This window comes from Ochotona curzoniae, unplaced genomic scaffold, assembly GCF_017591425.1.
Source record: "Ochotona curzoniae isolate NIBS_2020 unplaced genomic scaffold, NIBS_Ocur_1.0 contig_291, whole genome shotgun sequence".
Lineage (NCBI taxonomy): Eukaryota > Metazoa > Chordata > Mammalia > Lagomorpha > Ochotonidae > Ochotona > Ochotona curzoniae.
Window position 1 is genome coordinate 14942803 of NW_024465649.1, and position 27420 is coordinate 14970222.

Genomic DNA, 27420 nt, shown 5'->3' on the forward strand with positions numbered 1-27420 from the left:
ATGGCCTCTCTAGGCCTCAGGTGCTCCATGAGCAGGCCCAATTTGGAGAGGAGAGGAGAGGAGAGGGGAGGGGAGGAGAGGAGAGGAGAGGGGAGGGGAGGGGAGGGGAGGGGAGGGGAGGAGAGGAGAGGAGAGAAGAGGAGCGAAGGAAGGAAGGGAGGAGGAGGAGAGAATGGGAAAGAAGAGGAGAGGAAGAGAAAGTTTTTTTTTTTTTTAATAAAATTTACTTATCTGAGAAGCAGTTAGAGGACCCGGCGCAGTGGCCTAGTGGTTAAGGCCCTTGCCTTGCACTCCCCGGGATCCCATATGGGCGCTGGTTCTAATCCTGGCAGCCTCACTTCCATCCAGCTCCCTGCTTGTGGCCTGGGAAAGCAGTCGAGGACAGCCCAGAGCCTTGGGTCCCTGCACCCAAATGGGAGACCTGGGAGAGCTCCTGGCTTCGGATCAGCTCAGCTCTGGCCATTAGCCTAAGCCTCTCCTCCCCAGGCTCACTGTGGCAGTTAACCTTAGATTAAACAATCCCTCTGATTCTATAATTTTTCACATCTCTTACCCAGCTCTTCCTAAAGATGTGTAAGGTAAAACAATTTCTCTAATAACCCTCTTATCCTAATTCGACAGTGGTTCTTCCCTCATTGAACCTTGATTGTACAGATCGAATTCTGACAGAATTTGGGTCCATTTTACCTATTCCTTTGACCCAGTTACAAACTTGTGTCTCCGACACGTAATTGTTTAACCATGATTTGGACTCTGTTTATGAGTTTTTTCCCTAAGCTGATTTGTTTTTTATTGTTGTGCAAAACAAAACAGGGTAACTAATACCCTATGGCAATGTTAACTAGATATTTCTTGTATTTCTGTGTGTCCATAAGCAGAGACACGGATTCTTAAATTCCAAATTATCATCTCAAGTGTTGATATAGCAACCAACCATGGAAGAGGTAGCAGCTCCCTTAGAGCAAAGGTGAGGTGAGCTTTACTGTCTATTATGAAACATGCAGGCCTTAGCTGGTCCTCTGCGCATCAGCTTGGGAGAACTGGAGACTGGGAAATAGTAGTGGCCTAGGTTTTAAAAAGTAAATTTGATTTATTCCAGTTATAGCATAACAATTTATATGCACAAATCTTTTTCTCATTGATGAGACGGGCAAAAATTCAGTTAGGCTGTTTGAGCATAGTAACAAAAGCAAAATGCTTTCTAGTTTCTTTAAAAGGAATAATTTATTTTTTAAAAAGTACATGGGTGCCTTAACAAAGCCAAGAATAGCAGTTAAAATCATGCCTCAGCAACAGAAGTCAAATCTTGCTAGATTTGTCAAGTCAACAAGGGACATTTGTGATTAGAATACAAAGACGCCTTACAAAGCTCACTCAGGACAGGGAATATAGCCATGCTTCCCAGAGGGCCAGAGCAAGGGCATGGGGCACTGGTAAAAATCCAGGAACCAAGCAGTCCCCATCTGCTACATGCTTTACTGCTTTCTCACTGTGGATTTGCTGCTTTTTCTTCCCAATCTACATAGTGGGACGTGGGAGCCCACAACTCCTATTTTAAGTTGCCTCTATTCCAGAGACTAGTCAGACCAAGCCTTACAACTCTTATCTCTAATCACGAAATCCTAGGGCAGTTTCAGCACCTTACCATTATTAAAGAGAGCATTCTTCTCTGGGTCAGTAAGATGGAAGTTTCAGGGTATCAAGTTACCAACTGACAGAGACTAATTACAATTTTGATTTTGACTAGTCTTTACAGACCTGCTGCTGAAATATCATCCTTAGGCTTAAGGGTGCAGAGAGAGAGCAAGTGAGAGCATTTTAAGTCTTTCTTCGGGGGAGAAGAAAGACCTGGTTAATGCTGTCATATTATTTGACACAAGTTCCTTTGCATTTGTTGTAATAGACATGATTTATCTCTTGGCAAGAGATGGACATGCATTGGTATGAATAATTTAGTAACAAAAGGTAGGAGTTAGTGGGTGAAGTTGCTGCTTGGAATGCTGGCATTCCGTATGGGTTCTGGTTTGAGTCTCAGTTGCTCTACTTCCAATCCAGCTCCCTATTAATGCGATGGGAATGCAGCAGAGGATGGTTTGAGAGCTTGGGCCCCAGCACCCACATGGGAGACCTGGATGAAGCTCCTGGCTTCTGGTTTTGGCTTGACCCATCCATGGCCTCTGCAGCCATTTAAGGAGTGAGCCAGTAGATGGAAGATCTCTACTTCCTTCTCCAGCTCTTTCAAATAACAAATAAAATACTAGAAAAAGAATAAAAGTTGGTATTATGCTTTGTTAGTTATTCTACCCAGTAGAAAGAAAAAAGGGATTGATTACATGGGGAGGCGTTTAGGAAAAGGTTGGGGAGGGGGAGATGAATTATACGGTAAGTGCCAGAAATCCTTCAGAGTCATCAACAGAAAGTTAACCAAAGGTCTTTCAGACCGGAGATACATCGCTTGAGTCACAATGGTATGAGATTTGGGGGATCATTCTAAAAGAGGAAGGAGGAAAGACTATTTTCTGAAAATTTTACAGTGTTCTAAGTTGCCCTGTAGGAATAAAATTAGATTGTATAACAAAAGCATGACATATTGGGTTTGGCACAATATCCTAGTGGCTAAAGTTCTTGCCTTGCAAGTGCTGGGATCCCATATGGGTGCTGGTTTAGGTTCTGGTGGCCCTGTTTCCCATCCAACTCCCTGCTTGTGGCCTGGGAAAGCAGTCGAGGACGGCCCAAAGCCTTGGGACCCTGCACCCATGTAGGAGACCCGGAGGAAGCTCCTGGCTCCTGTCTTTGGATCGGCGCAGCACTGGCCATTACAGTCATTTGGGGAGTGAATCATCGGACAGAAGATTTTCCTCTCTGTCTCTCCTCCTCTCTTTTTATCTGACTTTCCAATGAAAATAAGTAAAATCTTTAAAGATCTGAAGGTGATTTGCCTATATTACATTCAGAAGAACTAATGGTGGTAATCTACTTGGCCCGACCCACACCGAAACAAAACAAAAATCAAAAGTATAAGGAAATATTGTGTATGTTTTATTCAAAAATATATTTTATTTGTGCTGAAGATTTTTTAAGTGTTTCTCCTGTATATGGAGGTACATTTCTATCATTTATTGATGTCTTTAGAATGATATATGAGGGGTTAAGCTAAATGTTCATATCACCCTAATTCTTCCTTTAATTTTGTTCCTAGAAATAAGAACTAGCAAGGGAAGTGGGACTGCTCTATGGTAAAGTACAAGAAAAGCAGCATTAGCACAGACATGTTAAGAGGCTCGGCGGATGGTGACTCAGCTTCAACCTTGCCAGATTTCAGTGCACACTAGGTCTCCAAAGCAGTCATTGAAAGTTTTGCTGAAGGTTTTGTATTTCAGCCTCTGTGTCTCTCTGTGAAAAGATTTCCTTATCGCTGTCATCTTTTTGACCATCACACTGTGTCGTGTTTGTGACATTTTCAGTGTAATCTTCTAAAGAAAAGCTAGACAAATAGGAAAATATTTTTTCCATTAGAAGTTCCTTGGGAGGAGGCATTGGCGGGCTCTTTTTCATGAGGGACTCATCGGAAAACCAATCATCAGCTGCTTCTATACTTCGGCTGTAGTGGGAGCCAGGTGGTAATGTTGAAAAGCTCAATGTACTGCTGAGGTCTGTAGAGGAGCTACTCCTCGGGGGATGACCAATGACCTTTTGTGTTGCAGGATGAAGCTCATCTGTAGGATGATCTTGAACTGAAAAAAAAAATCAGACTTATTATGAACAGTAAATATTTGCAAACCAAATTTTAACATAAGGTAACATTCCTTTTTTTAAAATGCAGATTCTTTAGGATTACAATGGACAGGGAGAAAGAATAAAGACAGTTCTGAGTTGCTGTCATCATCTGTGCAGTTCAACGTATAATCGGGAACTGCAATATTCTCATGATAATCAAGTGCAGAAAATCTTAGCCTAAAGAAAAACTATTTTACTAGGGGAAAACATCTAATTAGGGTAGACAGCTCAGTTCTGAATGTTTCCTATGGTAAAGAAAACTGCAAAAAGCCATTGATTTGGACCAGGTTCTACACTGAGCCCAAAGGACCAAACCAACATAAACTTGCATCATGGTAAATGAGCTTTCCTTGGCTGCAGAAGGCCCCGTGTCCAGTTGCCTGATTAGGCTGTAAACATGGTAACCAACTGACTATTTGAGTGATATGGCTGAAGCCAATTAAGCTTATTTGTTCTATTTGTTACCTCCATTTTTTCTGTGAATGCTATCTGATCATGATGCTGGTTGGAATCCCCAGAATCAGCTGTGGTTTTAAGAGCAGCCCAATTAGCATAATTTGATTTTTGTTTTGCATTGCTCAAACTGTTAAAATTAATTGAACTATGGAATTTTCCTTGGCATCTAGGAGGTAATTTATCTGAATTTCCACTTAACATCTAGAAGGTAGATAGTTTCTTAACTATTTGGAGTTAAATACTATTTTATTTTAAAAAACAAAAATCACAGAATATTTGGTAGCCAATTGGAAGGTCCTGTGGATGGGTTTTATAGGCTAAATAACAAACATCTCTGGAGAGCTTTACAATTTACAAAGCATTTTAACATACTTCCATAGCTCATTTATACTCTCAATGAGTCTTTAAGGTAATTATTATTAACACTACTTCACACACAAAAAACTAAGACTTGGAGAAATGATCCTTCACAAACGAAATAAAAATGGATTTTAACCCAGATTTTCATTACTCTAAGTTTCATGCTTTTCTCATTATGTTAATTAGGTGGCACATTTGGTATTTAAAATTGCTAAGTTTTACAAAATATTTTTTTAAGTTTTTTTTTTTTTTTAATTTGAAAGGCAGATTTAAAGAGAAAAAGAGAGATAGCGAGGGAAGGTCTTCTATCTGCTGGTTCACTCTTTAAAGGGCTACAATGGCCAGAGTTGAGCTGATCCAAAGCTGGGAGTCAGAAGTTTCTTTTACGTCTCTCGTATGGGTACAAGATCCCAAAGGACTTGGGCCATCCTGTCCTGTTTTCCCAGACAATAAGCAGGGAGTTGGAACATAAGAGGATACCAGATACTCATACAGGATGTCGGCATCACAGGGCGGACGGTTAGCCTGTGTCCCAAGGAGCCAGCCTCAGAAAATATCATTTCTGTACAATATTTAAAATATGCTTTGTAATGTTTTGCATACTAATTTGAAAAGCTATTTTGAATATTTTATATTTTATAGTTGGCATTTCTAAAATTATGGTGGGAAGTAATGTTTTGAGATACTGCAATATATGCAATACATAAAGGGTTATAATAAACCCTCCTGTCTTTTTGACCCTCAAGCGTTTCTACATGACAAAATGAGTACAAACAAATAAAAATGTAATTTCACATTTTAACTCAAAATAAGATATTGCCAGTTTTGTTTTTCTTTAAAAAGTCCATTCACATACAAATAAATGCTACACTTGAATTGGTATGGCTTTTAGATAATCAAGTGACATTGATGATAGTGTCTTAATTCTTGAAAGGTGTAAACTGCTATTAATTGATTAAGATTTGTTGTAATTAACTGCTGAGAGAAACATACCTTTTATACATGTTGCTTCTTTTCTTCTTGGCTCCTCCTACATAAAAGTTATTTATATTTTAAAAATTGAATATTTTTATGCAATCTTAAGGTATATATTTAATTTACATATCTATGTAATAAATTTTAACACCATAAATCATGTAGGAAAGTAGTTTTTCTTACAACATGAATTTCACCAGAATAAACTGACAGGAAAGAAAAAAAAAGAGAGCTGAAAGTATTTGGATTGGTCCAAGAAAACAATCTCCAGGACAGGGAATCCAGAAGTTTCAATCAAGATTACTTCTCTCCAGTCCCACTAACTGGATTAGTTAGTGGTCAGAACTAGAGAAGGCTAAAAAGTAATTGGAATTGCTAGGCTTAATCATTTAAGTAACCACCAACAAAGCATATCTGTACTGATGGCCTTTTACACCAATGGGAGTATTCTTTTAAAGACATTGGTTAGACCACACATACCAGATGTGGTCTGGGAAGTATGTGGTGTAATATTTCTGGCTTTAGGGCATCAGAATCACCTGGTATATTTGTTAAAATATTGATTCTTAGGGTGGGCATTGCTGTGTAGGACATTAAACCATCTCTTACAATGGCTGATATCCCATAAAGTCACTGGCTCAAATCCTGGCTTTTTCATTTCCGATCCAGCTCCCTACAATGGTCTTGGATAGATGATCCAAACACTTGGACTCTTGCACCCTTGTGGAAGACCCAGATGAAGCTACTGGCTCCCATCTTTGATCTGGTCCAGAATTGGCCATTGCAACCATTTGGAGAGCGAACCAGCAGATGGAAGATCTCTGTCTTTCCTGCCCCCTGTAACTGCCTTTTAAAACAGTAAGCAGATCTTTAAAACATTAATTCTTAGCCTTAGTATGAGAGTTGTCAATATTAGATCCTCCTGAAACATGTTCTGTGGGTGTAGACTTGGCTATATGTACTATAACACACTCTACAAGTGATTCTAATTCAGACTTCCTTAGATTAACCCATTGTTTAGGATACAGGGGTGAGGATGAAGCTGAAGAAATAATAGTCTTCTGTGTTCTGGAGGAGAAGATATTAATGTTCTATGCTGACCAGATTGTCCTCTGTCCCACAAAATGCTTTGTCCTTTTCTTAAAATTAAAAAAAATATATTCAGTTTTATTTGAATGGAAAAATTACAGAGAAGGAAGGAGAGATTTATACAGAGAGATCTTCGCTGGTTCACTCCCCAAATGGCCACCAATGGCCAGAGCTGAGTTGATCCGATGCCAATCACCAGAAGCTTCCTCTGGGTCCGCCACGTGAGTATAGGGGCCCAAGAATCTAAGCCATCTTCCACTGCTTTCCCAGGTCATAAGCAAGGAACTGGATTGGGAGTGGAGCTGGACTGGGCTAAGCCATAGCACCCACTCATGAGAGCTGTGACTGGGGACAAGCTGGGATGGGCCTGCTATAGTACCTGCTGGTGAGTACAAGACTGGGGTTGGGCCATGCCAGGCTAGGCCATAGCACCTGTCAGCAAGTGCAAGATCAGGGGCTTAGAACAGAACAGGGGAACTCTGGGCACTCACCAGAAAGACCACAGCTCCCACTGTTGAGCACAAGGCTACAGCACATGTGTATGGGTTGGTTCTGGGGGCAGGCCAGGATGAGCAACATTGCACACCCATGGATGTGCACAAGAGCCAGATGAGATGTAAAATGTGGTGGGCTAAGCCACAGCACCTGCCAGTGTGAGAGCTGGGCCTGTGGCAGGCTGGGTTAGGCTGCAGCATCAGCCTCGTGACATGAGAGGTGGAAAAGCAGAGTGAGTTGAATAGCTCTCCTGGCCAGGCTTCACAGCAAATGTTTAGGTCTGTGGATACACAGAAGTACACCTGGTCAGCCAGTAGGCCTTAGATTTTTCTTAATCCTTGAGCAGTGAAGCTGATGGCATCTTAGAATTGGTTTCTCCTTCTCTCTATAAAATCTGCCTTTCCAATAAAAATAAATATTTTTAAAAAGTAAGTTAGTTTTGATAATGGAAGACTATTTGCATGATTTCAGTGTCAGCACACAGGCTGCTTATTAATTCAGTGGGGGCAAAAGTACACTATCTTGACTGTGCAATCAAATTGAAATAATGAATTAAGAACAATTATTGTATGCCTTCAGATAGAAAACATCAAAGTGAAGAACAGTCTACTCATAGAGTCACCGCCCATATTCTAAAAGAGAAAGAGGAATTGAGGAACTGTCTTGGATCTAAAAAGACTGAACAGACAAGGCTGCTAAGTACAGATGTGATTCTGAGCTGGATCATATACTAGAGGGAAGAACTTCTATAAAGAAAATCATTGGAGGCTAGTGGCTAAGTCCTTGCCTTGCATGCGCCAGGATCCCATATGGGCACTGGTTCGTGATGGGCACTGGTTCAAGTCTCGGCAGTCACATTTCCCATCCAGCTCCCTGCTTGTGGACTGGGAAGGTAGTGGAGGATGGCCAAAAGCCTTGGAAACCTGCACCCATGTGGGAGACCTGGAAGAGGCTCCAGGCTCCTGGCTTTTGATTGGCGTAACTCCGGCTGTTGTGGCAACTTGAGGAGTGAATCAGTGGACAGAAGTTCTTCCTTTCTGTCTCTCCTCCTCTCTGTGTATCTGACTTTCAATAAAAACATATAAATCTTTTTTTGAAAGAAAATCATTGGAAAAAAAGATTTAAAAAGCTGTAGATTATTAAAATATTAAATAAATACTAGATTTACTGAATTTTAAAAACACCCTGTAGTCACATAAGAGTTTCCCAATACTTAGGATGTACACCAAAGTAAAAAAGTGTTAAAGAGAAAAAAAAAAGATGTAAATGAACATCATACCAAAAAAGATATACAAATGTCAAGTAATCATATGAAAAGGTGCTTAACATCATATGGCACTAAAGAAACACAGAGTATAATAAGAAGAGCTCATTAGGTATCTATTAGGGTCAAATGGTGCAGGTCCCAAACACTGACACCACCCACTGCTGGGGAGGATGTGGAGTAAGAAATATTCCATTCATTGCTAGTCAGAATGCAAACTGATAAAACCACAAGGGACATAGATTCGCAGGCAGTTTCTTCTTTCATTGCACACATCCTTACTGTAGGCGGCAATGACAGTGTTCTTTGGCATATACCTTAATGAGCTGAAAACGACTCATGTCTACATAAACGTATATGGAAGCTTTATTTATATTCACCAAAACTTGCAAGCAATGGAGAGTTTCTTCCACAGAGAGTAAATTAAACAAACTGTGGTGTAGCTATCCAATGCTATTGAGCACTAAAAAGAAATGGGCCATCAAGGTCATGAAGGAATCATAATTGAACATTTTTAAGTGAAAGAAACCAACCTAAAAAGGCTGTGTGTTACATGATTACGATTACATGACATTCTGGAAAAAGCAATTATATTGGAAACAAAAAAGCAGGAAGGATTTGCTTGGGGTTAATGTGCAGGAATTTAGGCACTGGAGCAGCAGAAGGATTTGGGGGCTAGTAAAATGACTCTGTTTTGGTGGTGATAGTATAATTGGGGATACTTGTCAATTTGTCATAGAACATATCTTACACCAAGAGTATAAAGTGTGGATTTTGGATTATGTGTCGATATGAGTTTATCAACTCTTTTTTTTTTTAAAAGATTTATTTTTGTTATTGGAAAGGGGGATATACAGAGAGGAGAGACAGAGAGGAAGATCTTCCGTCCGATGATTCACTCCCCAAGTGAGCCGCAACGGCTGATACTATGCCGATCTGAAGCCAGGAGCCTCTTCCGGGTCTCCCACGCGGGTGCAGGGTCCCAAAGCTTTGGGCCGTCCTTGACTGCTTTCCCGGGCCACAGGCAGGGAGCTGGGAGGAAAGCGGGGCTGCTGGGATAAGAACCGGCGCCCATATGGGATCCCGGGCGTGCAAGGCTAGGATTTAACCACTTGAGCCACCGCGCCGGGCCCGAGTTTATCAACTCTTAAACGGACACTGGAGAAGGCTGTTGACAGTGTGGTGAAAGGTGCATGTGTGGGGCAGGGATCTACAGGACTTTCATTTTTTACTCAGTTTTGCTGTGAAATGGCTTGAAAAAAATTGATGTTTAAAAAACTACAACGAAATATTAAATGTTCATTAGATTGCTGAAAGTGTGTAGCCTAAAAATATCAATATTTACTGGAACTATAGAACACTTATGCATGTCTTAAGGGGGATGTATATTAATACAGCTTTTTTGGAAAATAATTTTAAATAATCTATTAATGTTTGCCAAGTAGCTCCTCCATGATGCAGCGATTCCCTAGGAAATATAATATTTATAGAAGTTTCCTGAGAAAGCAACTATAACCACCCAGGTGTTGGCCACATACCATCTGAAAGAAGCCAAATAACAGGGCCTGGTGCGGTACCCTAGTGGCTAAAGTCCTCACCTTGCATGCTCCGGGATCCCATATAGCTGTTTATCCTAATCCCGGCATCTCTGCTTCCCATTCTGCTCCCTACTTGTGGCTTGGGAAAGAGGTTGGTGGTGATTCGAAGCCTTGAGACCCTGGACCCACATGGGACACCTAGAAGAATCTCCTGGCTCCTGGTTTTGGATCAGTGAAGCTCTGGATGTTGAGGTCAGCTGGGGAGTGAATCAATGGATGGAAGACTTCCTCTCTGTCTCGCCTCCTCTCTGTGTATCTGACTTTCCAATAAAAATAAATAAATCTTAAAAAAAAAAGAAGCCAAATAACAGCAACAATAATGAACTTGGTTATATGCTTTGAATCTCAGAAATGTAACACTGCAATAAAAAGAGAAATTAGATATGGAGTTCAAAAACACAATATTAATGTCTATTTAAATTCACATGGTAAAACTGTAAATATTAAAATATTCCATTTATAATGCTTTAAATTGTGTATGTGCTTATTCTTCTGTGTGAAATGTCTCTCAATAAAATATTTTATAAAAAGGCAAGCTATAGCTCTTAAGTGTATTAGATCACAATTTTATTGTAATTTTCATCCCCCTGCCATGGCAGACAGACACTGAGACAGGAAAAAAAAAAGCATTGTGCCTGAGGTTAGCACTACTTTATCTTTTTACGTTTCCTTGTTCCTATCATTGGCTATTAAAAATCCCAAATAATAGTCTTAAAAAGGTAGGGCATGCTGTTATTTACTGCACCATGGATGAATATTATGTTAATAAAATAAGAGCCACACTCAGAATGATGAATATCACATGATCTTACTCATAGTGGAATCTAAATAAGCTGAACTCATAGAAGTACGGTGCAGAATGGCGGATGCTAGGGGTTGAGGTGGGGTGGGAACAGCTCAAGAAACGTATCACACAATATAGTAACTATAATCAATACAATAAATTCTTGAAAACTCTAAAGAGTAGATTTTAAGTGTTCAGGCTAAAAGAAACATATTTAAGGCAATGTCTGTTCACTGCTCAATTTAGTAACTCCACAGAGTATATGCATTTCAAAACTTCATGTTCACATGTTACATATATATATATATATACAGATTTTGTTAATTAAAAAACTAAGAACAGAATTCTAAATCCCAAATAATATCTTGTGTTTGCTTTTATAATGTATATTGTATCTTTCCCTCACACTGTAAACTTCATGAAAGTAAACTCCATAAAACTCATTCACTCATCACCAAATTCCCAATTTCCTAGAACAATTCTTGGCATACAAGGGGGACTTCATAAAATTCTTGGAGAATCTAGACTATGACTTTTTTTCAAGATTTATTTTTGTTATTTTTTTATTGGAAAGGCAGATATACAGAGAGGAGAGACAGAGAGGAAGATCTTCCATCTGATGATTCGCTCCCCAAGTGAGCGCAATGGCCAATGCTATGCCGATCCGAAGCCAGGAGCCTCTTCCAGGTCTCCACGCGGGTGCAGGGTCCCAAAGCTTTGGGCCATCCTCGACTGCTTTCCCAGGCCACAGGCAGGGAGCTGGAAGGGAAGTGGGGCTGCCGGGAAAAGAACTGGCGCCCATATGGGATCCCGGGCGTGCAAGGCGAGGACCTTAAGCACTGCGCCACCGCGCTGGGCCCTAGACTATGACTTTTTAATACCATTTTCCACAATACTTTTGAAGCTCCTCCACTTATTTGTTAATTGAATAATAAAAACAAAATTAATTTAAATTGCCTTCATGATACTTTTATACTTGTCTATTTGTATCTATCTTCCATTAAACATGAGGGCATCATTAAATCATTAGTACCTACTGCAATGCCTAACATATGATGGGTTCTCAATATCAAGGAGGTGGACCAGAAGTGGCACAGCCTGGACACAAGCCAGTGGCCACTTGAAAATAGAGGACTAGCCTATTGAGTCACAATGCCAGTCCCAACTTAAGTTCAATTCTTAAGATGTGTAGTAAAGCTTTGACGTCAGTTAGTCACTACCAATGCCACAGAATCACTAAAGCATTTGTTTTGCTTAGGGACATCACAGTTTTGCATTTCTACTGTTCTCTATGTTGTTTTACTTTGATGCATAACACTATTTTGACGCTTACCATCTGGCACATTTAACAGTGTGCCCACATTTCTCAATTGTGATACAGAAGTTATGTAAGGGCTCTATCTTAGAAGTCCCAACAGGAGCACCCAACACTTTGAATACCACAATGATTTAATATATTCTTGTCAAACTGAATTTCATTAGTTTATTTGAATGAGTTATTTGAGTATTTCTCATTCCCTAATTTCTTTGACAGGCCTGATAATTGTGTGTTCTGTTTTTCCACAAAAAAAAAATGCCAAATTTCAGAATAATTTCAAATCGCCATCAAACAATTGTGAGGTAATAAGAGTTTCCATATATCCCTCACCTCATTTCACCTGTTAATAGCTTATATTATTGCCTGTCACAATTAATGAACTTCTGAATTCCAAGAAACACTTAGAGAGGAGCCAACTCCAATACTTTTTCAACTATTCCAAGATACAGAAAATTACAGAATTTTTTTTATGAGGCCAGCATCCCTCTGACATGAAAAACAAGCAAAGACACGATACAAAAAAGAAAACTACAGACCAATATGTTTGATGAACATACATGCAAACATTTCAACAAAATGTTAGCAAACGAAAGCCAGCACTATATCAATACGTAGTGATCAGTTTTTCTTGTTATTTCGCTTCATTCCTAATAACAGTATCGATAGGGAGAATGCGGGTTCTTGAGCTAATGATGTAGAGAAACAACCACAGAACATAGTATATGTTTCTTAGTTTTTCTATAGTATAAACTTTAATCAGTTCTGGCAATTTCCACTTAGAGCTGTATTAATCTCTCAAACTAAAAATAGTATGTGTTCTGTTCATTAAATTTAAAAATAATAAGCTAATGACACAGTATCAAAAGAACTTATTTGGAAAGATTGCTATGAAATATGTTCTACCTGTAATTGGAATCTTCCAGTATGAAAGTTTCGAGAAATAAAAACACACTGTGAATGCGATTTAATCTTCGATGAACTTTGCATGCATTTCTCATCAGCTGCTTTAAATTTGGAATTTTGAAATATTTCTCTGAAAAAAAATTTTATAGGGGTTATTAACCAATTGAAATTATTCTGATATGTATATACCAAAACTTCAAGAAAGATTCAATGCACTATAGTGTTTATTTTTTTTAAAGCATAAATCAGTTTATATACTCTATCTTCACGTAAGGTGTCATTATATGTATTTTACTCTTCTGCAATGTGTATTAAATCTTCTGTTTCATTTACAGAAGGTAAATTAGGCCACTTATGCAGGGTTAATAGTTCCAGTATGAATAGTAAGCAAAAATCTTTGAGATACTTTTTTCTGGTTCTTATCTGTTAAAAACCTCAGCTGATCACAAAAAAGATAGATATAGGCGAAACAGTTTCAAAGATCACCCTAAACTTAAGCATTTGAAAAATAATACTTTTTGAAAATGGATTATTATTCAGCACTAAAAGGAAGTGATCTGTTAAGCAATGAACAGACAAGGGGAAAATTTAAACACCTATTAAGTACAAGAAGGCAATCTGAGAAGGCTGCATATTGTGCAATTTTATTTATTATTTTAAAATTATTTTTTAATAATCTTATTTAGTTGATTAGGGTACAAAGGGTCAAAGGCTACAGGGTGAAAGTGGGTTAAACCATTGTTTCCACACTAATCTTATCATTTTTCCCCTGTATCTGAGGTCAGGGGAGTAACAAAGGGAAAAGCCCCACCCAGCCTCCCACCCATCCCAGATCCCCAACAGGAGGCACACTCCGAGGGTTCTGCTCAAACAGTTTTGACAGTTCAACAGTTCTGGATTGCTGCCCATCTCGCCGCTCCAATCGCAATGAAACCTATTCAGAATCTACTGGCTGACATAGTCTCTTCATGCTTGGGGTTCTGAAATCAGCAGTTCGGTTGGAGGGATCTCCAAAGAAACTTCGTCTGAGGTGATCCCAGACCTGATTCTTTTACAAAAAGTTCATGAAAGATGCATATTATGAAAAATTATAGATGACTTTCAAGAAATTTTGGCGACTATGCAATTACCTTTTTTTATGCAGTTACTTTTTAATGTCATCATTCTACTAACTGTTTAAAAAAAGATTTATTTATTTCATTTGAAACACAAATTTACATAGAGGAGAGACAGAGAGGGAAACATCTTCCGCCACTAGTTCACTCTCTAAATGGTCAGAATGGCTGGAGGTGAGCCATTCTGAAGCCAGGGGTCAGGAGCCTCCTGTCAGTCTCCCACATGGGTCTCAAGGACTTGGGCCATTTTCCACAGTTGGAACATGAACTGGTGCCCATATGGGATGCCAGCACTTGAAGGTAGAGGATTAGCCTATTGAACCGTGGTGTCGACACCTCTACTAACTTCTTTAGGGTGTGTGTATAGTGGTGGGAGAAGAAAGTACAAGTATCCCTATGTCATTGTTCTCACAGAGCAAAAACAATAGCAAGGAAGGTACACAATAAAGAATAATCACAAGAAAATTTACATATGTGTAAAGCGGTGTCAATGGTACTGTGTGATTGAAACAGAGGAAATTAACCTGGTCAGAAAGGACAAGGAAGGCTGAGACATTTAGTATTACCTATTAGGGAGAATTTGGTGCAAGAGGATCATGTGTAAGTAACAATATTCCAGGCAGAAAATAATATCAAGAAAGACTGAGTGTCGAGATTAGGACAATGGAGAATAAACAAAGAAAACAAGAGGGAAAGTGTGGCATTGAAGGACTATACTATTGTAACAAGTGAATCAGTGACAGGAGAGGAATTAGAGAGGAAGAGAGGGGAGGGGAAATCCTGTCTACGGAATTGTATTGAAAAAAAGCAAGCAAGCAAGAAAGAAAGAGGAAAGAAAAAGGAATGAAGGAGGAATTGGAGGATCAACTTGAGTTCAGAGGATAGAGATTTTGGAAATAGAACTCATTTGGGTCTTCCTTGGGTCTGATACTTACAGTTTCTACAAATATTTGCATTCATTAAAGGATAGTCATGAACCTTGAAAAGAATTATAAATAGAGGAGCAGAAATTGGGGCCTGAAGATGTATGTCATGTTGTCTTTATCCTAAAAGCAGTGCAGGTGGGGAAGGGATGACGCTGTAATTTGAGACACCAGCATCCCAGTTTACAGTGTAGAGTATTGGCTGTGCTGCTTATGATCCAGGTTTCTGCTGACGTGCTTGGGTACCGTTGTAAAGGTTTTTTTTTTTTTCACTTTATTCCTGTTTTTGATTTTGTTTTATGGCTTTTATTTAAGGGAATGTATAGCAACTGCAACAGAGACTGTTATATCCAGATGTGAAGATACAATGCAGTCAATATACATCTCTACTTCCAAATCAAAGATGAACTCCCAAAGAAACTGCTAAATATATCTTGACTATAGGATGCTGGACTTTTCTGTCATTGTCCATACCTGTAGTGTCAGAAACACTTAAATAGCAGAATGACGAGCTTATAACTATTATGAAGGACTATACTATTTTTTTTAAGATTTATTTTTATTATAAAGTTAGATATACAGAGAGGAGGAAAGACAGAGAGGAAGATCTTCCATCCAATGATTCACTCCCCAAGTGAGCACAACGGCCGATCCAAAGCCGGGAACCAGGAACCTCTTCCAGGTCTCCCACTTGGGTGCAGAGTCCTAAGGCTTTGGGCCATCCTCGACTGCTTTCCCAGGCCACAAGCAGGGAGCTGGATGGGAAGTGGAGCTGCCGGGATTAGAACTGGCGCCCATATGGTATCCCAGTGCGTTCAAGGTGAGCACTTTAGCCACCGAACCATGCCACTGGGTTCAGGACTATACTGTTGTAATAATGTAGGGGAAATTTGGGTGGGAGTATGGGAAATCCCAGAGCCTATGAAACTGTATGGTAAAATTACAAAACTTTGGGCCCAGTGCGATAGCGAAGTGATTAAAGTCCTTGCCTTGACTGCGCAGTGCAGGAAGGTGTAAAGCTTTGGGACCCTGCACCTGCGTGGGAGACCCAGAAGAAGCTCCTGGCTCCTGGGTTGGATTGGCTCAGCTCCAGCCGTTGCGACCGCTTGGGGAGTGAACCATCAGATGGAAGATCTTTCTCCTCTCTGTATATCTGCCTTTCCAATAAAAAAAAAAAACATTTAAAAATAAATCTTTTTTTAAAAAGTATAAATAAATAAAGTGCCTGGATGGGCAATGCAAACAGCCCAAATACTTGGCCCCCTGCCATCTATGTGGGAACTCAAGGTGGAATTTCTGGTCCTTGGCTTCAGCTTGTTCTAGACACAGTTGCTGTAGCCATTTTTGGAGTAAACCAGTGGATGAAAAGCCTTACTCTCTCTCTGCCTTTCAAATAAATAAATAAATCTTTCTTCTTCCATTTTTTCAAGCAATGAGCAGTTCTTTAAAATACAGCGAGGGGAAGGAGAAGAGCAGGGTGACTTGATCATATTTGCATTCTGAAAGATTTGTAGAAGAGATCAAGTGAGTCCAACAGTGAAGTGAGTCCAACAGTGAAGGGAAGGGGTCAGTTATGACTCCAACTGTAATGGTCTATGTAGGGGATAGTGATAGCCGGGATTTGGAGGTGACAGTGGTAATGGAGAGAAATTAATAGATATAAGCAACTTATGCAAGAAAACAAATAGAGCTTGGTGATAATTCAAATTTAGTGAGAATGGAAAGGAGGAAAGGAGACATCAAGCACGTCTTATATTTTTAGGACAGAAAAAAATTTGACCCCATATTCTTCTCGACTTATATTGCTCCATTTATTAGCAATTTCTGACTAACACATAAAAACTTCCTGCAAGAGATTCAGATAGAAGATGGGGAGTGAGGCCTGGAAAAAAGAAGCATGAAGTAAAGTTCTAGAGTGATAGAAGTGTGATAGCTTGACTGGGTGGTAGTTCTTTCAGTATATTATTTGTTGAGGTTCACCATTAGACATTTAAGATCTGTGAACTATATTATATGTCAGTTAAATTCCAATTTTAAAGAAGCATTAAAACAGCATAATTTAACTTTGGTAGGCATCATAGTCTTTAAGATGGGGATAATAATACTTCTACTTCATGCAGCTAAGTCTAAAGGAGGCAACATACAAAACACTTAGAATAGTGCCTATCATATTGGTCACTCAATACCATGTTAATTTACTTCATAATGTTGTTAATTTTGATGTTTCCTCCTATTGTTGAAGTTGTGTAGTAACATCTAATTGGAGGGGATGATATTCTTCCAGCTCTGCTTTCAGACCAAGGATGGTCTCCCCAAGAAACCGTTGAATTTATCTGGACAATAAGATGCTGGACTCTCTGCATGGTCCATGCCCACAATGAAGGAATCATGACTGATTATAAACTGTACCATACTAACAATATGGAGGAATTCAATATGGGGGGAGGGTTTGTGAAGGGGCTGGGGGAATCCCAGAGCCTATGAAACTGTGTCATAAAATTATATATATATAGAATATACATATAAAAATATATATAAAATAAACAATGTTAGCTATCATGATAATTGTACCATTCCTCTGTTTAAAATCTCCCAATGACCCAAGTATTAAAATCTAAACTCCATTTTCCAGTCTACAAATTTCTGTGTGATGCAGCCCTTAACTTACTTCTTCAATCTCATGATAGAAACTCATTGCAAATTATTCCCACTGATCTTTGTGTGTCAAGATCATTCTCCTTCCATGAGTCTTCATTTGCACCCTGTATGCTTTGTAGTTTAGATCTTCATGTATCTGGCTGCTGCTTTTAACTCAGGTCTCAGATTAAGCACGGCCTACTTGTTCAGCATTCCCTGACCACTTGATCTATTTGTCCAATAACTGTAAGTGTATGAAACATGAACTTTATCGGACTTGTTCACAGTTGTATCTTCAATTACTAAAAAACTGTGAGCATACACTAAATACCGGATGGAGGAACACATTAGTGAATAAACTCAAGGGTTCTGAGTTATAAATGTGAATGGGTAGGTAGTAAGTGCCCATGGGATGGGACAGGGGACACTAGAAGATCATGAGAAGATTATGTAAAGATGCATGCTTTATAAACTGATGATACACATATTGAATTGATTAAATGAGTAGAAACACCAGCTTTTAGAGTTGAAAGGAACTGTTGTCAATCTTTTTTTTTCTGATTTTGGAAAGAGATTGTTATAGATCATACAGAGCATTCTGTTAGCTTCATTCTTATTTTAAAAACTTTATTTATTTGAAAGGTACGGTTAGAGAGAGAGAGAGAATCTTCCATTTGATGATTCATTCCCTAGATGGCCTCCAAAATCTGGGACTGGACTAGATTGACACCAACCAAGAGCTGAAACTCTATCAGATCTCCTCCCATGTGGGTGCAGGGACATCAAGCAATTGGACCATCTTTCATTGATCTTCCAGGCATATTAGCAGGGAAGTGGTATGGAAGTTGAGCAGCCAAGATTTGAACCAGTGCTCATACAGGATGCTGGCACTAACAAGCAGCTTAACTTGCTGCATACAATGTCAGCCCAGCCATTTTCTTAAATAGCTGCTAAAGAAACAGTGTCTTTCTCTTTCAGCAGTGCATTCAGTGTTTCAAATGGTTTTCACTTATTTGATAGAAAGGAAAGAGAGGGGAAAGGAGAAGGAGCGAGAGAACACAGAAATCTTCCATCTGCTGGTCGATCCCCCAATCAGGGTTGTGGGGTGAGGGCAAGGTGGGGAGGGTGAAGGGCTGGAGCCAGGAACCTAGAAAATGGTCCAGACTTCCCTCATGGGTGCCAGAGACCTAATTCATTAGCCATCATTTGCAGCCTCCCAGAGTCTGCTGAAGCTGAAGCAGGACTAGAGCCTCAACTTGGACCCAGGCATTCCCATTTGGGATATTGGCATCCTCACTTGGCATCACCAAACCAAATGCCTCCCTCATCTCTTGGTAACGTCTTCAACCTCTACATTGAAAGCTGAACTTTTACAGTTATATAGCCTTATAATCAAATCCCTGTTGTGTAAAATATTGAGTTAGTCTTGTCATTCCTCAAAATTTTGATGCATAATGATTGCTATTACATGGAGGTGCTTAAAAGGATTTAATTTTTTTCCTCACCAAAACAGACTTACCTTTTAGTCCATTTTCCGAAAGTTTTTGTTTTTCCTTAAAGTACCTCATATTACTCTCGGTCTTCTCCTTTCAGGCTAGTTAAAATTTATGTTGCATCTAACCTGACAAAAGCATCTAACACCAAATCCCAAATTACAGAATCAGTATTACTATATTTATTTAAGTTTGATAACACTTGAAAAAGTCCTTCACTGGATTTTTAAAAGGAAAAAAAAACAGTTGAACAAAAATTTGAGTAAATCTTACCTTCGTTTGCAAATCAGAAACCACAAAGCTGACGCCAAAGCAAAGAAGCCGATTCCCAAACTGACAGCGCCAGCAGCCAGAAAGTAGGTTAACTGGTTAAAAAAACCTATACAAATAGATTACAAAAGATAATTTTGCACATGTGTTTTCATTCTCTAGATAAAATGATATGATTTTAAAAATATTATTGTTATGACATTAGCCAGGACAGACCTGATTTCTGATCATATGCAATTTTAATGCACTTTAGGATCCTTTCTTGGGGAATCACACACAGCCTCCTACAAATTTAAGCCCCAAGGCACATTTTTAAAAAAAGTTTTCTTTATTTTTATTGGAAAGTCAGATATACAGAGAGGAGGACAGATAGAGAGGAAGATCTTCTGTCCGCTGATTCATTCCCCAAGTGGCCACAACGGCCGGAGCTGAGCTGATCCAAAGCCAGGAGCCTAGAGGTTCTTCCAGGTCTCCCATGTGGGTGCAGGGTCAAACTCGACTGCTTTCCCAGGCCACAAGCAGGGAGCTGGATGGGGAAGTGGGGCCACCAGGACATGAAATGGCACCCATACGGCAAGGATTTAGCCACTAGGTACTGCACTGGGCCCCCAAGGCACATTTCTTTGACCGCACTAGGATCTGAAACCTGGATTTTGTTTTTGTATAGCTGTCACCTGCTTCTTTCTTGGTCTGGTTTTCTTCTTTTCCAGTGCAGCTGTGAATTTTTGTTATTTCTCTAGTAACGTCCCTGGCAGTCCTCCAACATAAGGGACTTTTAAGATTTACATTATCAGTCAGTATAAGAAGGTAGGAAAGGGTAATAAAGGAACATTCTGAGGAACTCCTAAGGTCTTAGAAATTTTTAAAAGTTGTTTATACCAAGAACTGTGAAATACCACAGAAGCTAAATGAAAGCAATACAAAGTAATAGCATATCATAAATTTTATCACTGAAAAAGCTTAAAGGAATTATGGAGTGCTAACCCTCCATTTAATCAATAGTAAAATTGAGGCCCATGTAAGAAAAACAGTTGAACTGAGTTGTGCAGTAAATTAAAGCAAATGTTCTCTTTCTTTCTGTTCTCCTGGTTCTGTTACCAATCATTTTAATACTGGCAAGTATTAAGAATCAAAAGAGTTAACAATAAAAAAAAAAGTCTAGCAATTATGGTCAACTAGGTCAACTCTTCATAAAGATTTTGAAATCTGCCACTTAAGCAGATAGCAAAATTTAGAAAGCTTTCACAGAAGGCAACATAGAATCTAGGAGGAGTCCTAAGATGACTAAGTAGTATGTTATTTGGGGGAAAGGATAAGGAATAATAAAACTAGTTTAGAATGTGTTTTTGTACAAGAACATATTAGACAATCCCACTAGGATATGACATACTAAAGATTTTGTTGTTGTTTCCTGATTTCTTTTTTTTTTTTTTAAAGATTTATTTTTATTATTTTTTTATTGGAAAGGCAGATATACAGAGAGGAGAGACAGAGAGGAAGATCTTCCGTGCGTTGATTCACTCCCCCAAGTGAGCGCAACGGCTGATACTATGCCGATCCGAAGCCAGGAACCTCTTCCAGGTCTCCCACGCGGGTGCAGGGTCCCAAAGCTTTGGGCCATCCTCGACTGCCTTCCCGGCCACAGGTAGGGAGCTGGAAGGGAAGCGGGGCTGCCGGGATTAGAACCGGTGCCCATATGGGATCCCGGGCGTGCAAGGCGAGGACTTAACCACTTGCGCCACCGTGCCGGGCCCTGTTTCCTGATTTCTAACATTAAGATAGTGCCTCTCAAACTTTGTGTTTTTAGTTCAGGAATTAATTAAGAAGAATAAAAAAATTATATAAGACTCTCATGGTGATATGTTTAAAACAAAAATCCAAACAACTCGAATTAGGAAAGCCAAATAAACTTATACATATAAGAACATAGTATTTTTACTTAATGTAAGGCTTCTCAGCTTCAATATTATTTTTTTTTTTTTGACAGAAGATGTGTATTGCACCAATGATAGCTCCAGACACTACCAGATGTGCCATTTGTGGAACAGTGGTCCTACTCAGAGCCACTGTTATGGTGGCATAAGGAAATATCACATACTATTGAATGATAAACATGATAGATAAAATCTATACTAAGAAGAAAGTTCTATTCAAATGTGAGAATCTTTTTTTTTAAGATTTATTTATTTTTATTACAAAGTCAGATATACAGAGAGGAGAGACAGAGAGGAAGATCTTCCGTCTGATGATTCACTCCCCAAGTGAGCACAATGGCCGGTGCTGCGCTGATCTGAAGCCAGTATCCAGGAACTTCTTTTCCAGGTCTCCCATGCAGGTGCAGAGTCCCAAAGCTTTGGGGCATCCTCAACTGCTTTTCCAGGCCACAAGCAGGGAGCTGGATGGGAAGTGGAGCTGCCAGGATTAGAACCGGCGTCCATATGGGATCCCAGTGCATTCAAGGTAAGGACTTTTAGCCACTAGACCATGGCGCCGGGCCCCAAATATAAGAATCTTTACGGACAAAATAAGAAAAGTATCAGAAAAAATAGTAGTGGCTATAATATAGGTTGGGCTCTGAGTTCAGAAGCAGCATCAAGTTGGTATAAAAGTGAATGGAAAAGTGGATAGCTCAAAATTATGTGTTAGAAAACAAGGTTAAAAACAATAGACTCAGTATTCCAAATTACAAGTTGGAAAAGATCAGCAGAATAAACCCAAAGAATGTAGAGGAAGCAAATGGTAGCAGGAATTAATTAAATCAAAACAAAATTTTTGGTAATGACTAGTAGAACTGACAAATCTCTACCAAAATTAATCAAATTAAAATAAAATAAAAAGCTTGCTTTGTGGCTCAGTAGGTAGAGCTGCTTACAATGTTTGTATCTCATATGGGTAACAGTTTGAGTTCATGCTGCTGTACTTCCAGTTCAGTGCTTGCTCAAGGTGGAAAGACCTGGAAGAAGCCCCTGGCTCTGTCTGGCCCAGCTCTGGCAGTTTCAGCCATTTGGGGAGTGAACCTGGATGGAAGATCTTTCTCTCTTTCTCTCTCTCTGCTTCTGCTGTCCAAATAATGAAATCTTTTATAAACAGCAAAAGCAAAAACAAAAACGTGGGAACCTATTAACAATGATGGAAGAACATTGTCATCGATATAGCAGAGATTAAAACAAGAAAACACCTTCAATAAATTTATGCTTATTTCAAGGCTTACATAAAACATATAGTATAAATGTGTTTCACAAAAAGTGACTCAGAAAGAGACAGAAAATTGAAATAGTCATGTATACATTAAAATGAATTTTCCCCAAAGAAAATAGCAGGAACCCAATAACTTAAATTTCTACTGAATATCCATGATTCAAGTATTACTTGTCTCACACAAGTTCCTCCAGAAAAATGAAAGTTTGCTAACTGCTTGTTCAAATATATTTCCTCTTCTTCCCAAGCAAAAAGCTGGGCTGCATAACCAGGTCTCCCTTACCATTAGATGAAGCCATGTGATTGAGTTCTAACCAATGGAATTTGAATGGAAGTGATGTCATAAAAACCTTCCAACCACTTTTCTCCGTGCTCATTCTCCATTAGGCTAATGGATGAACGTTGCCAGGGATAACCTGGAAGTTACTATCAATCTACAGGCTCTGGTTGATATTTCCAAAATATCAACGTGTAGCAACAGTCTACACGTTCATGTCAAGTATGCAGGGTCCGTTCTCCGATATAGAGAAGTAGGTGAAAACCATCACTAACTTATAAATATATAATACATTTCTTTTCAAAATTATTTGAAAGGCAGAGTGGAAGAGAGAGAAAAAGAAAGAGACTGAAAGAGATCTTTCACCCACTGGTTCACTTCCCAAATGGGCTGTGAGCAAGGAGCCAGGAGTCAGGTCTCCCACGCAGGTGCAGGGGCCCAAGTAGTCGATCCGGCTCTTCAACATGGGATACTGATACCACAGGTGGCACTTAAGCCCCACTGTGCCACAACTTGGGCCCTTCGATAGCATACTTCAGAATAATGTATAAGTACAAAGGAAACCTCATGGGAAAAGAAAATAATTTCAACAAGTAAAATTAAAACCCAATGTTTTAATCAGTACTTAGGGAACACAATCTAACATTTTCTTCATAAAAGAACCATATTTTTGGTTTTTACCATTAGAGATCATTAGTATATTATTTTATCAAAAACTTTTTTTTTAATTATTGATGGATGATACACCTAGATTCCATAATCTAACAGCTTTCTTTGACCACCCGAAAGGCTGGGGAAATAGCTGTTTCTCTGGCAACACCTGTCTTGTTTAAAGTAAATTACATTTGATGAATTACATTGATCTTTGGTCAGTTCTAGAAATCCCTGCAGGTACTCTCAACTGTCTCCATGGGATCGGGTTTTCAACCCATTTATCACCCTTCTTGATGCTAGACCTCATTTCAGGCTCTGCCAAGCATGAATTTCTTCTCACATTTAAAAATGTTATAAACCTTTGGAGGTACAGCCATTACCGAAAGTTTCAACATGTGTAACACAAGATGCTATTTTAACCTTCTTTGCTCTATTTATTCTTAAATAACTAACTTGCATAAAGAGAGGGATTCAATATGGCAATTTGGATTCCACTTAGGACGCCCACAGCCCATATAGGAAGGCCTGGCCAGGGGCAGTTGTCCACTGGCCAGCTACCGGGACTTCTGATATCAGCTTATACATGTACAATGGTAGCACTTCTAATATCAGTAAATACGTACAATGGGAGAATAGCAGATAATGGCTTAAGCAGTTGGGTTTTTGCCAGCCACAGTAAAGCTCTGGGCTGAGTTCCTGGCTTCCTGCTTTGGCCCTGCAGGTGTCGGTGGCATTTGGGGAGTGCACCAGGGGATGAGAGATGTCTGTTTCGCTCTGTCCTCTCTCTTGCTCTCTCATGTTTTTCTGGCTTTCAGATGAAACAAATTTTTACAATTAACTTTTTGCACAAACAGGTAAGAAACAGTACATTTGTCATAATATATTTATTGGGAGTGCGTTTGACATATTATCAAATAGTCCCTAAATGAAATTCTGCAAAATAAATTTTTTTCCTATCAGGGAGAATTACATAACTGATTCATTTCCTCTCCCATTTTGACTTCTAAGACACTCAGAATTAAATTTTAGGCAAATGTAGCTACTATGTGACTTTCTGTTTAAAAAATATTTTCCAATACTGGCCCTTCACTTTGTATTATATTTTTGAATGTGTCCCAGTTATAAAGCCTTATAAGTTCTGTTACACTCCTGGCATAAAGACTATCACGTCTTTAAGCTAATGTCCTTACATACCATACCAAAAAAGCAGATTAATATAAATTATGCTAAAATTAGTGTTTCTATTTATGGGAAATACTTTCTATTTTCAAGACAAATAAACACTGGGTAATTTCTTTTTCTTTTAAGATTTATTTTTTTATTATTATTTTCTTATTGAAAAGGCAGATATACAGAGAGGAGAGACAGAGAGGAAGATCTTCCGTCCAATGATTCACTCCCCAAGTGAGCGCAACGGCCAATGCTATGCCGATCCGAAGCCAGGAGCCTCTTCCGGGTCTCCCACGCGGGTGCAGGGTCCCAAAGCTTTGGGCTGTCCTCGACTGCTTTCCCAGGCCACAGGCAGGGAGCTGGAAGGGAAGCGGGGCTGCCGGGATTAGAACCGGCGCCCATATGGGATCCCGGGCGTGCAAGGTGAGGACTTAACCACTTGCGCCACCGCGCCAGGCCCGGTAATTTCTTTTTCTTAAAGATTTGTCTGAGCCCGGTGTGATAGCCTAGTGGCTAATGTCCTTGCTTTGCATGCCTGGGACCCCATACGGGTGCCGGTTTGTGTCCCAGCTGCTGTACTTCCCATCCAACTCTTTGCTTGTGGAATGGGAAAACTATAGAGGATGGCCCAAAGTCTTGGGACTCTGTACCCGTGTGGGAGACCTGGAAGAATCTCCTGGATCCTGGCTTCAGATCGGCTTAGCTCTGGCCATTGTAGCCATTTGAGGAATTAACCAGCAAGACAGAAGATCTTTTTCTCTGTCTCATCTTTAAATATTTGTCTCCTATAAAAATAAATTCATTTGGACATCAGAGTTACAGGGTGGGGGGAGGGTGAATGTTTCATCCATGGATTCACTCCCCTCTGGCTGCAATGGCTGAGGCATGGACAGGCTGAAGCCAGGAACCCAGAGCACCCTCCAGGTTCTCGTGGGTGGCAGGGGCCCAAACACTTGGACCATTTCCCACTGCTTTCCCAGGGACATTAGGAGATGCTGGCATTGCAGAGATCCAATCCTTTGTGCCACAACACCAGCCTCTCCAATGCTAAGTAATTTCATTCCATCAATCAGTGTTTTCAAGCTATGTGTGGGTAAGCTGCATAGTTACCAATCACATGGGCAGATATTGTAGGAAAGGCTTTACGATAAACACCAAACTGTAAACAATAAGGTCTTAATTAAGAAATACAATTCAAGGCAGAATAATCTGTTCTATGTGCAACGGCGAAAACAATAGCAGCAACAAACAAAAAAAAATTCTCTACTATTTAAATACAAAAGAAAAGAAAACTGTCATTGTGTGTAATTTTCAGACTTACATTTGTTTCTCTCTTCCTCTCTTTCTTATAAGATGCACCGGCTTTAATAGAATAGGTACCACCCTATTCTTGTCAGAGTTTCTGAGTGGAATTCTGCTTCTGTTTCTGCTTCTTCATGTGTGCCCGCGGCAGGGAGATTTGGGGACGACTATACGAGTCAGTCGTGAAAAAAAAAAAAGCCATTGAAAGCTGCAAAGAATGATCAAATATGTTATTATTCATCTCAGGAGAATAAATGTCAACCTCATTGACTCTCAAAGCATACCGCCTGCTTATGTACGCATCACCCACAGACACATCCACTTGTGCTCTTACCATATATTTTTCCTTCAATAAATAATAGATGACTTTGTATCCTTATTCTGAATTGTCATCTAGCTAATCAAAATTATGACACATAAATGCAGTTTCAAATAGTAAAGGCTTAATAAGCAAATATTACTTTCACTAAGTGAAACTACTTAAAAGTGTATCTAAGCTGTGACATATTAGTATTTCCACATAGACGATCTTAACAAACCAAATTGTAATACAAATTTATCTTTTAGTACGTATCAAGTAAATAATGGGGAATAATAATTTAAAATTAAGTTTATTGTTTAATATGTAAGTCCTTTACAGGAGAATTTTGCTACAAATTCAGAATTTGGTATCAAGAAATAATCTTTTTGTATTAATTGCAAATGTGTTTACTTATCAGGTGGTAAGAATTCTATACCATGTGTTTCTTGGCCTTGCACACCAGAAAATTCAAAACTGAAATTCATATTTAAATATGAAAATCATTCAAATGTAAAGCTCAAATGTTAAAATGGTGCCTTTCACACATCTTCCCACCCCTGCCTCGCAACACAGGAGGAAGAAAAAAGAAAGAACTGAGACATCCCTCTCGCTCACCTACCTCGCCGCTCCTCAGCCCTCCCCAACCCTAATTGGAGGCCCACATGACACATATCCCTCTCAACCATGTGAATATTAAAAATAAAATTTAAACTATAAAAAACTGTGGCTACAATAACAAAAAATAAATCATGCCTTTTATTTTTACTTCTGATTTTAATTTTTTATATCTTTATCAATTCTGCCATATATGACTTTCACTGAAAGCTACTTTAAACTTGTGAAAGTCATGCAGACATACATTTTAAAATTTTTCTAGAACTGCTTCAAGGGAAAGGGCAATGTATTATTTATTACTTTTCTGTCTCAACACAAAATTTAAAAATCTTTAAGTTTTATCCTTAAATAAATCTAGTCTGAAACGTGGCATAGAGTAGGGTTCATCATCCCTTGTGAAGAGATTCCACAATGCAAGTGGAGCTCATTCATTCCACGAGTGTTCA

At 39.2% G+C, this 27420-nt stretch overlaps 1 protein-coding gene across 1 annotated transcript; it reads right to left on the reverse strand.

Annotated features, from left to right (window-relative positions):
- Positions 1-3032: 3032 nt before the first annotated feature.
- On the reverse strand, positions 3033-22954 carry CUNH1orf185 (chromosome unknown C1orf185 homolog). The gene is made up of 5 exons (XM_040978678.1): positions 22939-22954; positions 19461-19566; positions 13020-13149; positions 5587-5623; positions 3033-3734 (listed from the first exon to the last, which is right to left on the reverse strand). The coding sequence occupies exons 1-5, from the start codon at positions 22952-22954 to the stop codon at positions 3346-3348; spliced, it is 678 nt and encodes a 225-aa protein (XP_040834612.1). The 3' UTR covers positions 3033-3345.
- Positions 22955-27420: the final 4466 nt, after the last annotated feature.